The 13,574-nt window shown below is 43.8% G+C and overlaps 1 protein-coding gene across 3 annotated transcripts in view; it reads right to left on the bottom strand.

Annotated features, from left to right (window-relative positions):
- Positions 1–13,327, bottom strand: part of USP3 (ubiquitin specific peptidase 3) — a 98,883-nt gene extending 85,556 nt beyond the window's left edge. For 2 of the 3 annotated variants that reach the window (XR_015551357.1, XM_004421669.3), the window contains exon 1: positions 9,426–9,786. Coding sequence is in view for 1 of the 3 variants with exons in the window: in XM_004421669.3 (XP_004421726.1) it covers positions 9,426–9,516 (91 nt within the window). In the remaining 2 variants the exon portion in view is untranslated. Of the gene's footprint in view, positions 1–9,425; positions 9,787–13,032 lie in introns of those variants that run through there. The other variant, XM_087428331.1, reaches the window with a different exon arrangement.
- Positions 13,328–13,574: the final 247 nt, after the last annotated feature.

Below are 13,574 nucleotides of genomic sequence, written 5' to 3'. Positions count from 1 at the left end.
CCGAGTAAGCAAATCCATGGTTAAACAACAGTGAGATCTTCAAAAGAATGAATCAAGTCATAAATGTAAACACCACACAACTATTATTTCAAAACAACAGTAAGTTCACGCAACATAAGAAAAGATTCTTATACATATGTTTTTATAGGAAGCACTCCCTCTCATAAATAAAATAATTAAGAGGTTTGGGGAGCTCATATTATCAAGACTTTACTCCGAGAACAACAGGTTTAATACCTGCAATGCACAATTCTCTTTCTAGTCTTTTGTGGTTATATAATAAAGGTTAGTGTGAAAGCACAAAGCAGGGGAAAAAATTATCACACTTGTATTTACTGGTGTGCTGGGAAACTCTTTATTCTTTTAAAATCAATGGGACTACTTATGAAGAAATGGAAAGAAAAAAATATAAACTGGGCACAAACTTATACTCTGCTTAAAGGGCTAGATACCCAATATTACAGAAAATAAGCACCTGCAAACTCCAATAGCTGTTCTAATTATTTAACAAAAACCAAGAGTTGGATTTTTTTTTTTTTTAACCACCAACAGGCACAATTTTAAAATCTGACCCACATTTTCCCAAAACTCTCTATTAATTATTCAAAGAAAAAAAAAAAAGCCTTTTTTAAAATGAGGCTCTAAAAAGACTATACACAAACCAAACACTTGCGATAACTGAAATGAAACTGATGTAGTTAAGCGCTCAGAATTAAATTCTCATGGCCTGAATCTTGAGTTCTCGCAGTTACTTCATATACATAAGGTGAAGTCTGAGTCCTTAGTTGTCGCAGAGTTAATTTCTCCAATGTTAACACATCCCATTATTAACATTCAAAATAATTCACGTGGAAACTAGAGTTAATCTCAATTAAGTGAAAGGACATTTTACCATGTGACAATAAAATAAAAAATCAATCAAGAATATGCACTGGCCCCAGAGTCGGCCCCAGAGTCTCTAAGTTATATATATAAGTTCTTTTTAAAAAATATTATATCAGAACATTTCTCTTTCATGTTATCTATCAATTATCTCAGAGAAACATTCTATCAAAAAAAATTGCTTCCTAGAAATTTCAGCATCTTTTTTTTTTAATTTTTTATGTATTTATTTATTTATTTCCCCCCAAAGCCTCAGTAGATAGTTGCACACCACAGCTACACATCCTTCTAGTTGCTGTATGTGGGACACAGCCTCAGCATGGCAGGAGAAGCAGTGCGTCGGTGCGCGCCTGGCATCCGAACCTGGGCCACCAGCAGCCGAGCACACGCACTTAACCGCTAAGCCAAGGGGCCGGCCTGGAAATTTCAGCATCTTTAGCCTTCAATTTATTTTCAAAAACTTTGATCAAAATATTACCATTCCAATATTGTGCAACAAATGTTCAAAACAAAGGAATGGACAATAATCTATTGTTAAAAATAAAAACAAACCTGAGCATAGTCAGTAAGGATAAAGATTTAAAGAAGCTACAACAATAAGTGTACTACCTTATAATCAGCTAAAATAAACCTGCAGGAATATGACAGCTAATCGCCAGCCTGCTCTTCTTGGGAGATTATACAAGAACAGTCCATAAAATTAAGAGACTTCAGGGCGGGTCAAGGATAAACAGGCAAGCAGGTTTCTACAAGGTTGTCTAAATCCAGCGAGGACAAGAAAACGTCAGGAAAGAACGTCTACTCAAAATGGAAAACAACCCACTGACAGAGCTATTCAATCCTAAAGCAGAGTACAAAGTCTCCAGATGAAATCCAGTTGGTTATAATATCTTTTCAAAGACACAAGCTGGTTCATCTTAAAAATAAACTCTCAACTCTCTCCTCAAAAGGGTCTTATAAAATTTAATTAGCTAGTATTTATTAATCGTGAAGCATTTAGCTAACACAAACACTAAGACAACAATAAACTTCATTTTTCAATGTCCAAGTTTAATTTCAACAATAGTTTTCAAAATCTGAAATTGCCTTTCTAAGCTCATCTGCATTTTATACATCTGTAAATAGCACACATATATCTATTTTTCAGTGTATCTTAAGAAGAGAGGGGAATCTGTCTTAAGCTCTGCAGTCTAAAGACCATAATTAACTTTTACAACAAATACAATTGGAAAATCTTAGAATGTAACTAAATGGAATCAACAAAGTACATTCACTGCGGAAAAGCAAAGATTCAAATAACCTCTGAGCTACCAGAGGCAAAAACAAAATTTCGTATTTTAAGAATTCTCCCCCTCCCCCACCCACAACAAACATCTCCAAGAAGAATCTCTATCAGAAACAAAATGAAAAAATGGGAGGGGGCAACTTCAAGATGAGAAGCACATTTAAAAAAATAACCAAAAGTTAATTGCACTGTATCCATAGATATGTTGAGAAGGCTGGTTTTATATCTGTATTAAAGTAATGTGAATTTCAGCCTACAAAAAAATTAGATCTGAACTGTAACAAAGTTAAGACATTCAAAAACAGTTGCTTTCTTCCAATTGCATTACCAGTGTTGTTCCAACTTGCCTGCACTTTAATCAATAAATAGGGGGAGGAAGGGCTAATCAAATACAGAATTTTAAAATAAATTATTTTCAAAATGTGGAATTTAAAATGTATTTTCAAGTCAAAAATCTTCAAAGGAATTATTTCAAGTATGTTTCCAAACACTTTAAATCCTTTAATTTATCAAGCATTAAGTTACTAGATGACAAAATAAAGACCCTGCTTTTAAAAAGGAAAGCTAAAAGTATGATTTGAATGGTATTTGAATTTAAGCTTTGGGCTATCTCTAATACCCCCAAGCATCTTAAGCAATTCTCTTAATCTTTGTCTCAGTTTCTCAATCTATAAAACAGGAAAAACTACAAGGATAGGTAGTTAATTAAATTAGTCAGGATTAAATGCTAGCAAGCTGCTTTGAAGTTACTTTAGGCTGTTCTCAGTTCTCCTCCTACTCAATGAAACTAATAGATGAGAAAACATCTGGAATTACTAGATACTAACATCTGCAGACTCACAGCAGTTAAAAGATGATCTCTACTTACAAGTTTCTAAGTCAAAGTTCATTCAACAACCCCAAAAGATTTCAGGATACAAATGCAATGCACAATTTTTTAGGTAAATTTCCTTTCAGTCTGAAAGATACGTACTCTTACCTATATTCTCAAAACAGACCATTACAAATCACAGAGCATCTTGAGAGGTCTTGGCACAAAACAATTCTAGGTAAGATGAACAAGCTGTTACTGTTGTTAATGCTATTCTCAGCATTCTAAACTGTCAATCAAGGTAAGCTTCATCATAAATACACCCTCCAAAAAGCACTAGCCCCTGCTGAGAATCTAAGTACTTCCTTCTAAGCCATCTGTCTAGGAAAGCTCTATTAAAACACCTAGAATGCAGCTGCTCTCACATCTAAAGGAGCTATTAATAAACATAAAACACTAACACACAGTAAACCGTATACATTTTCCACTTCAAACACTGATATACTACCTACCCAAGTCTATTCTGATGCCTAGGTTGAACACAAAATCCACAGACAGGTAGGTCAGAAACTGCAGCTTAATTGAAGGAGACTAGTATTTTTTTTTTTCAAAGAAGAAAAAATAAATAAAATAGCTCAAGAAGGGGGAAAAAGCTCAAAAAGAAAAAACAAAAAACAAACAGGCTAGGGGGAAATGTACAAGTAAATTACTCCCTGATGGAAGAGGGTCTTACTTAAATTTTAAAACAAGAATTTAGGGCCGACCCCGTGGCTTAGTGGTTAAGTGCGTGCGCTCTGCTACTGGCGGCCCGGGTTCGGATCCCGGGCGCACACAGAGGCACCGCTTCTCCGGCCATGCTGGGGCCGCGTCCCACATACAGCAACTAGAAGGCTGTGCAACTGTGACATACAACTATCTACTGGGGCTTTGGGGGAAAATAAATAAATAAAAAAAAACAAAAAAAAAAATAAAACAAGAATTTAAATTACTGAGCTACAAACTAAACTACTCACAGTTCTGCTTATTGAGCTACAAACACTATAAAAACACAAGTATTTCTAAATCTAGTTTGAAGGATCCAAAATTAATCTATTATATTCCAGTAAAGAAAGAAATTGCACAAATTTCAACTAGGAAAAAGTAGGATTTATAAAAGCCTAAGGCTAATGCTGTAAAAGCAAAGAATGATGAGAAGGAATTATTTTGAGAATAAATGAATAATGGGAAACTGAAACAAACAGTTCGAATTCTCCCCTCAACCCATTCTTTCTTTTGCTTAGGCCATGAAGGATGTTCTTTGTATACTACTACGAATAGTGTTTAGAAAATAACCTCTGATCAATGTGTCCAAAACTTCTCCACAACAGCAAAATGTTAGGCTCAATCCCTAGACTGTAGCTCCTTCAAGCAAGCACACGGAGCACATTCTAAATTCCAGTTCTTTCACATCTATTACCAACTACTTAGAGACTTTGGAAATATGCTGAGGCTGCTTTAAGGTTCTGGGGGTGAGGGCAGAATACTGCCAGAAAAACTATAAAGACAATTCCATTTGACTTAAACTTACAAATATTACCAAAAAAGGTTAAATTCTTCAGAAAAGTATATAAAATTCAAACAATCTTCAGAATTAATGTGAAAAAAACTATCCATTGATTTTTAACTGTCCCATCCACATTTACTATTAAAATGTCAACCTGCCCATCTATAAACACAGCATGACGAAACAATACAAATTCATTGTGGTAACAACATTGCAGATGGTCAGGCGCTCACAATCCTGTCAAGGTTTACTTGACAGACTAAAATACCAGGAGCGAGGACTGGGAAAGCATTCTAAGGGGAAGCTCACTTACTTTGCATTTATTTTCAACATAAAGTTGAAGACCATTTCAGCCATGATATAAATGGAAGAAAGTTCCTTCATTCATTAGGCAAATATTTACCAAGTGTCTTATTACATTCTAGGCACTTAATAAATACTTAATAGACTATTACTAAAGAGCAGTAAATGCATTTGACCTAACGATGAACAAATGACTGATCCTATCTAGAAAATTTAGTCTACTGGGCATACAAGAGTCTTCTTTAGAGGTACGTTGTGAGAGAAATATGATACAAAGTAACCCATCACTCCACCAAGGTGATTTCTCACCTTTATCAGAAGCTTTATCACAAATTACAAATTTATTACCACTGACAAGGAATCAATAATCAGCACCTCATCCTACCAAACCGATCTTCAAAAAAAGGGTTTTTGAAGGGTTCTCCAATATCCATCCAAAATTACAGCACATTTACTTAATCTACACTTACTTTTCTTGGGTAGAGTAACGGGAGGGCAAGCGTGTACTGGAAACTTAAAGAGGCATTTTCAACTCTTTGAAGAATTAATCAGGGAAAAATTCTCATGTCTTTGCTATTAAAATACCTTCAACTTAACTGGCTATTTAACCCAAATCCCTGAAGTCCAAATGCTTGGTCTTTGGCTTTCCTTAGTTATGAAAGCAGTTGTGTTTAGGGCATCTTTTTAAATAATTTGTGTTTTTCTTCCCCTGTATTTTGCCACTGGTTCAACTCTTTTACCCACAAAAATAAGAAATGCCAAGTCTCCAGCTTCTGAAAATAACATCTGGCACGTGCACATAACAAAAAGCTTGAGACAATGTCCTAGTTTTTATTTAAAACTTTTTCATTTAAAATGAGAATGCCTTTAGCAAAGATTAGACATAAATCAGCTTTTACCTTATTAGGAGATTGCTATTTTCAACATTTACCTTAAACCACAACATGGATTTATCTTCTAACCAGTTAGCTTCCTGTCTCTCCCCAACTAGATTAGACTGTAACTTGTTTGAGCAAGGGAATAGTGGACTGCATGATCTGTTCCTAGCTAATATATTTCAAAAACTCTGTAAGTCTCCATAAAGACATCAATGTTGCTAGCCTTAAGGATTTCTCTAATATTTTAAAGCTATTTTGATAAGAGCAGACGTCCTTAACTGTTATTATAGTTGTATATTAGTGGGTTCTCAAAGTGTGGTCCTGGACCCCTGAGAATTTCCAAAACCCTTTGAGGGGGTGAGGTCAATCTATCTTCATTAATAATAATAATATGTTACTTTTATTTTTTATCCTCATTCTCTCACAAGCATGCAGTGGAGTTTTCCAGGGGCTACATGATGTGTCTCTTAGGAGAGTGAATGCAAAAGCAGACATGAAAATCCAGCTGTCTTCTGTTCAGCTAAACAACAAAAAGACTTGCAAGGGTGTAAAATAATTCCACTCTTCTCACTAAATTTTTGTTTTGAAAAGTATATTTTATATAAGCTATTATTTATGTTAACAGGTAATAGATTATTGTTATTTGTAAATCATTTAATAAATACATATTTCAAATTTTTCTGTTTTAATTTCTTGTACAGCAAATATCAATAGATATAAGCCATACAAACAAAGGCTCTTTGGGTTTTCAATAATTTTTAAGAGTGTAAAGGGGTCCTGAGAACAAAAAGTTTGAGCTGTAGTACACAATTATATAATCTAATACACAGTGCCTTCCACAGATAAGAAGCTCAAGTTAATTCTGAAGAATAATTACTTCTTACACCCCCTAATCTTGTTGAGTAATATATCTTCTTGTAAAGCATAATTCAGCATACAGCCAGTTTGTCGTAGGCCCTATTTATGGGGCTTTAGATATTTAAGTATTTAGAGTCCTCTTTATATTTTCTGACCTGTAATACCACCTTTTTACTTGAATAGTGTATAAGGAGTTTCTCAATGTTCTCACAAAAATTACCTTGTTCATCCTAACAGCAACTTGTGAAGTAAATGTGAAGTATCACCCTTTTTTACAGATGACATAATGAAACCCGTTTAAAGGGAACAGAACCACTTGTCCAAGGATGTATTGCTAGCTAGTAGAGCCTAGGATGTTGGTCTTTTGCAATTTGCCTGGCTGCCTTAAGGCTGTTTCACTGTGGTGTAATTGCAAGTTCCCAAAGAAAACAAGGCAAGGGCATTACTTTTACTGTCTCAGTGCCAAAATAGGGATTTTTTCCTCTTTAATAAGAATGTAATCAGACTCAACACCCAGTCACAGCTTTATTCAACAGATTGGCTACCCTTTTGGTCCTCTATCAAAAAAACAAGAAAGAAAGAAAAAAGAAATTCAAGAGTGTTGGGGAATAAATACCAGAATACATAACACTCTAAGACGAATTAGTTAAGGACTCACAGATTTACTAATCATTTAATCACTGAAACAACAGGCAGGCAAGAACAAGATCAAGCTCAATACAATAACACTAGATTATATCAATGAATGGATGCCAACAGGTTAAATCGGGAGGCCCACACGAAACGGGTTCAATTCACAGAATATGGACAAAAGAAAAAACCCACATAAAGTTGCGAAACGAGCTTTATTGGTTCTACAAAGCCAAGCACATGACTAGAACCCCCCTCACAAAGCCATGTCACAGACAAACTTGGTTGTAAGATGCAAAGACGCCATCCTATCCCTTGGACAGAAATCACCCCTCCCTTAGGGCTAGACACACTAGTTTGTTCTTGACATCGGCACAAGTCTCTTAGTTATGCTCCATTTTAACTTAAGTTCCTCAAGAGATACTCAGTTTTCTGCATCTCTTTTCCACACACAAGGGGACTCCCTGACTGACAAAGGCAAGACTGACTCACAACAGGGTATCTGCCACTTACATAAACTCTTTACCTTTTTTAGATGCATGTGCCCAGCGAGGCCATTTTTAAATTTGATGTGATTCTACCTAGAAAAAGCCAGAAGTGTGCTAACTGTCCACTTTGTATCCCTGTAGTTTACTACAGATGGCAAGGGTCATTTCATCATTCCTCATGGGGTATGCTTTTCCTAGTGTTTCCTTTGGTCATTTTTTTTCAAATCTCTTTTGGAAAAAAAATGAAAAGTTACAGTTACAACACCACAGCTATTGCTACAATTTCAGCTGCACCGCCAACCAATTTGAAAAGCAATTTGATACACCTTATTCGTTGTTCCATGCTCAACATTCACGGTGGAAGATACATTCGTAGGTAAGCTAATTTATACCAGTTTCTACACTCTCATAAAAGAACTGCAATACTGTAATAAACTAAAACCAATTAACCGGTTAATCTTTAAAGGCTTCACGCAGAGAAAGATAAAGCAGCAAACCTCTAGGAGCTTCAAGAAACCGCGGTTATTTCTATTCCTTATCCTAGAGTACATTTTTCTTTGTGGTGTTACCCATGTTTTTTTCCAAGGACATAATCACTCTTTAAGAAGTAACCTGTCAAAAGTGTTAAGGCATTCTCTAAACTATCTTCCCAGCTCTGGCCCACAATGAGAAATGTCACCCAGCTAAATCGTACCATTGCTGTCTTCCTATATTTCTTCAAGTGAATTTAAGATTTTTGAAACGCACAATTCAAATTTTACACTACCACCCAAGCTACCACTGAACATCTCAAAGCTAATAAACAAAGACGGTGGCGGCGGCACCAGGGCCCTACCAGGAAGTAATCAAAGCAGTGTGGCCGGTGCGATCCTAAGTCGCTAGAGCAGACAATAAGAGGACACTGGGGGTTCCCAGGGGCCCGGAGGAAGGAGTTAAGATGCTTAAGCAACGCAAAACATTACATAAACCTAATAACTGTTCTACAGCACATGGACTCGGGAATCCCAAAGCAATTTCAGACAACCCAAAAGATCTGAAAGGCAACTCGAGCCGCCCCTTCAAAGCAGCTGCTGGCTCAGCCTCCCGAGCTTTTCAGTCCGCAGCCTGTTTTCCAACTTCACCCTCCCCGGCTGATGAAAGACTCCGACCTCGGCCGCCCGAGTTCCGAGCGCCTCTCCCGGCTTGGGGCTCCCGCCTGGGTGGATCGGGTCGCCCGAGTCTGCGGGGAAGCGAAAGGAAGCGGGGCAGGCGGCGGAGCACCCCAGCGCACCCCGTAGCCCAGACAAAGCTGCGCCCGGAGAGCAGCGCTTTTCCCGTCCGGGCGAGGAGGGGACGCAACTCGGGCCCCGCCACACGTGCGGCGCCTGGTGGGGGCCGGACACCGGCTCCCACAGCCCTCGACCCCGCACCGCCGGCGAGCACAGCCCCCGGGCACTGCAGGGCGGGGCGGGGCCGCGGGGCAGGGTCCCCGCCCGCCGCCGGCCCCACGCGCTCGTGGCCCCGCAGCCTCCCGCCCCTCGCGGGCCTCTCTTTCGCCTGCCGGGCCGTCGGGCCGCGGGAAACAAAGGAGCCGCCGCCGCTCGGCCCGCCGCGGCCGCCTCACCGCGTACCCCTCGCCAGCCGCCGGGCCCGGCTCGCCCTCACCCCTCCCCGAGACCGCGCGTCGACCGCCCGCGGCCCCTAGACGGCAGGCCCGGCGGAGCCGGGGCCTCGGGTGCGCGGCCGGGCCGCCCGGGGCCGCACTCACCGCTGCAGCACCAGGACGACGGGGAGCCGTTGGGGAACTTGGCTGAGTCCGGAACGATGCAGACGCTGGAGCTGAGGTGCGGACACTCCATGGCCACGAGGAGGGCGGCGAGGAGGACCGAGGCTCCGGGGCCGGGCGAGGTGGGGGCGGAGGGACTCCGAAGTCTCCGTCTGGTGTCGCTCCTCGCCGGGCGCTCGGCCGACGGCCGCTGCGTCCCGAGCCCTTGCGTCAAAGAAAGCAAAGGCTTCCGGGCGCCGGGTTTTCCCACCCGCCGTCTCCAGGAGCCCGGCTCCGGAGAACGTGGAAATCCGGGATCCGGGTTCTGCCGCCACCACTAGGCTGGGGGCTTCCGTCTTCCCAGGCCGGCCCCGCCCCCAGTTAGGGCCCGCCCCCAGTCAGGCCCCGCCCCCAGGCTCGGCCCCGCCCCCGTCCGCTCCCGCGGGGAGGCGTCCCGGCGCGCGCGGGCGGGTGGCCCTGAGTCAGGCCCAGCTGGGAAGTGACTTTCCGAACTCCGCCGCCCCGGGCGGCCGCGGCTTCCCCCGGCCCCGAGAAGGGTGGGGCGCCAAGCCCGGGCACGCCGGGCGGGGCCGCTGCGTTTACCGCGGCCCAGCGAGCGCTCGCAGTCGGAGAAGACTGATTCTGCGTGTTGTGGGGTCATCTGACTACACGGTGGTAGAAAATCTGGCTGCTCAGGAAAGTGTGAAAAAGAAAATAAAAAGCTCTAGAGCTGGCAGGCACTTTAGCCCCCATTTTACACACGGAGACACAAGCTCAGAGAGGTTAAGGGCCTGGCCCCCAGTGGCCCAGCGGGCTGCATAGGTCCCGGAGCAGTCCTGATTTCGTGTTCTGCTCCCTGCGACAGGTGCGATACTGACCCGCTTCTAGGTTCTGAACACGTGGCCTTAGCCAGCCACCTGGGTGCTCCGTGGCTGGGGGCGCCCGCGAACCTGGGTTCAAACGCTGTCACTGTGGCTCACCATCTGCGTCACCTCGAGCACGTGGTCGAACTTTCCTACCTCATCCACCGGTGGGAGATTACGTGAGATGAACGGAACCTGGGTTTGCCTAGTGCAAGGTCCGGGTCACCAGGTGATAAAAAGGGAAGGGATCTAACGTTTGTTAAACACCTACTGCCGTCTCCTAGCCAGGCACTTTGCACACAATACCTCAGTTAAACCTCGCAGCACCCTGCCAGCTGCAGATACCGTCCCCTTTGTTACCTCCGGGGAAACTGAGATTGTAATCGGTTAATCCGTGCGGGGTTTGGATCCCCGGCTCTCTGACCTCTTTGTAGAAAGGGGTTAGGGCACGCCTCAAGAGGCCGCTTGGACAGGCATTACACCCGAGCTAGCCTGCGCTGTCTCTGGGGCACGGCCTTGAGGACGTCCCGGGCTATTACAAATATTGCCTCAAAGTTGGGGCTCCTTGTAAAACCCGGAGAAGGAGCAGCTGGGCCAGGAGGCGTGCGGGGGTAGGCGTGGGGGGGGGAGGGCTCGCGGGGAGGCTGATGTGGCAATCCTGCGGGCAGGGCGAGAGGAGGAAGGAAGGTCAGGAAATGATTAACCGGGCCGGGCCTGGTAGTGGTTAGAGCAGGGCACCTCCCCGCAGTGCAGTCCTGGAGCAACCCAGGGACGCCCTCTCGGTCCCTTCTCACCCCTCCCCATCACCCCACAACCCCCGCCACCACTCGGTTTCTTCTGCTCACTCCTCTGCCTAATGGTGACCACTCACCTGAGGCATCTCTGCCGACCCTTTCCCCAGTAATATTTCAGAGTCGAAGCTCTTTTGTAGCTTTCCAAGTTTTGATTGCTGTTAGAGCCAGCCCCGGTCTGGGGATTTTAAGGCAGTGAGTTGTGGAAAGTGCAGCAGCTCAAATTCTAGCTCTATTGCCTACTTGATGGCCAACTTTAGCAAGTGTCTCTAGTCCTCCCAAGCCTTTTTCTCCATCTGTAAAACTGGAAAAATAATACTTCTCTCTCAAGGAAGCTGTGAGAATTGCCACCACGTAGTAGGTCGCCAGTAATTTATAGCTTTTTTTTTAAATGACAGCAGTTTAAAGCATAATTCCCCAGGAAGGGGGTGGGTAAACAGTAAATCTGACCTTTGCTCCAGCTTTTCCAGCCCTCTCCTCCTATCAACCGATTGGTCTTTCAAGGAAACAGAAGGCTGCACCAACTTCTGTTTCTCTCTGGACACTTTCCCCCATTTAGTAGCCATACCCCCTCATTTCGCCATGGAGCATGCCCTCGCTCATGCCAGCATGTAATGTTTCTTTTTTCACCCTCAGAGACTCAGTTTCCTAATCCTCTAGACCTCAGCTTATACATCACTCCCTCCCAGAGGCCTTTCCTGACCCTGATCTACCCCCAGGTTACCTCTAGGTGTGTGATGCCCTTGTCTGCCCCTACACTCTGCCTTTTTTAAACACTCTTCATGCATGTAATTATTTGTTTAATGTCTGTCTTCCCCTTGGAGGTCCATAAGGGTAGCAAACAAGTCTGTCTGGTTTCCTGCTGTATTCCTAACATAACATGTGGAACATGGAGGGCGTCCAATAAACGTGTTCAATAATAAATGAATGAGTGAGGGATCGATTAGCAATGTCTACCATGGTCAGGAGCTTAGGAAGTTGCCCAATATTTGCCCTCCCCCCTTCAAGTGATCTCTAAATTTCCTTTCGCCTCTGAGTTTAAGATTTTTAAGGGCATCAGGAACGTGAAAGCACCTCATACGTAAGGTGAAAACTGCTGGGGAAAAAAAAAAAAAGGAAAAGAAACTTTTTTTTAGTGTCTTCTCTCCCCACCCAGAATAAAAACCCCTCTGAGAAAGGACCTTAATGTAGTCATCCCTGACTGCTATAGTTCCCAGAGACAAACTATGACCATCACGCAGTCCAGAGAAGCTGGGCAAAATGGGAGAGGCCCTGCTGGGGCTTTCACTAAATTTCCCTAAAACATAGGGAACGTTCCTGTGTCTTTGAAAGTTTTCATGATTAAAAAAAAATCTTTTTAGAGAAAAAAAAAACTCGCGGTGCGTAAATGTGTGAAACGGGGGAAGACCACGGGGCACACTGGGAAATCTGCATAGAAGACAACGTTCGCTTTTTTGTTCTCGGCCCGCATCCCTCTGGCCCTGAGGAGCTCTGCTGTGCAGACCAGCGAGCCCCGGTGCGGATGCGCCGGCCTCCGGCTCGGGCGCGAGGGGCCCGCGCGGCCGCCGGGATTCCCCACCCAGCCCGGAAGCGGGGGGCGCCCCTGCCAGAAGCGGCGGGAGTGTTTTACAAGTTTGCATCTTTCAGAGGAGAGGAATGTACAGTTTCAGCCATAATCTCAAATGTTTCTCTTCTAAAAGAGATACATACGTATATAAGGGGGGGATAGGCTGAGGGGGGGAGGGGAGAGATCATACGTTGCCATGGGAACCATGATCAGGAAAGTTCTTAAGGTTGCTGTGACCTTCCCCTAGCCTCAGACCTGAGACTTCTGGTAGATTCGGTGGTCCTGAAGCAAGGATTACAAGCTGAGCAGGCCAGGGAAAGACTAGCTCTGACTATCCCCACTCAGTCAAGGCTATTGGAAGCACCCAGAGAGCTGGGTTAATTATTTACCTTAGAGATTTTTCTAGGAGCCAAGCCTCCTTGGGGAACCAAAGTTAGATCCAGAGGAGGCCTGGTGAGTATTCAGAAGGAGGGGAGCGGAGTAGCCGCTCAGGGACTCTTTTATCAGCTGGTTTGATTTTCTAAGCGGCACTTATCTGACACTTCCTTGCTTGTTTCCTTGTTTATCTGTTGTCACTCTCTTCCAGAAGAACAGAGACTTTGCCAGTCCCATCCATTGCCTGATGTCCAGCTCCCGGAATTCAGCCCGGTACATGGCAGGCCTTCAGTAACTATTTGTTGAATCACTAAATGAAGGAAGGAAGGTGGGCGTGGGCACCAGCCAGCCAGCCCTCACTTCCGCACTCAGGGATATCCGCATTCTCCGCTCCTTTCCATTCACCTCTTTCGCATTATCTCCCTGCCCAAATTTTTCAGCGGCTCCCCATCTCTGGCAAGATAATATCAATCGGAAGCCGACTGACGTCACAGTCACCTGTCCCTTCTCTTTCACTAAAGCTTTTTTTTCCTACTGTTCCAGCAGTACCTAAAAT

This window comes from Ceratotherium simum, chromosome 3, assembly GCF_057802395.1.
Source record: "Ceratotherium simum simum isolate JZ-2026a chromosome 3, ASM5780239v1, whole genome shotgun sequence".
In the NCBI taxonomy this organism is placed as follows: domain Eukaryota; kingdom Metazoa; phylum Chordata; class Mammalia; order Perissodactyla; family Rhinocerotidae; genus Ceratotherium; species Ceratotherium simum.
This window is presented reverse-complemented; position numbering and strand designations above follow the sequence as displayed.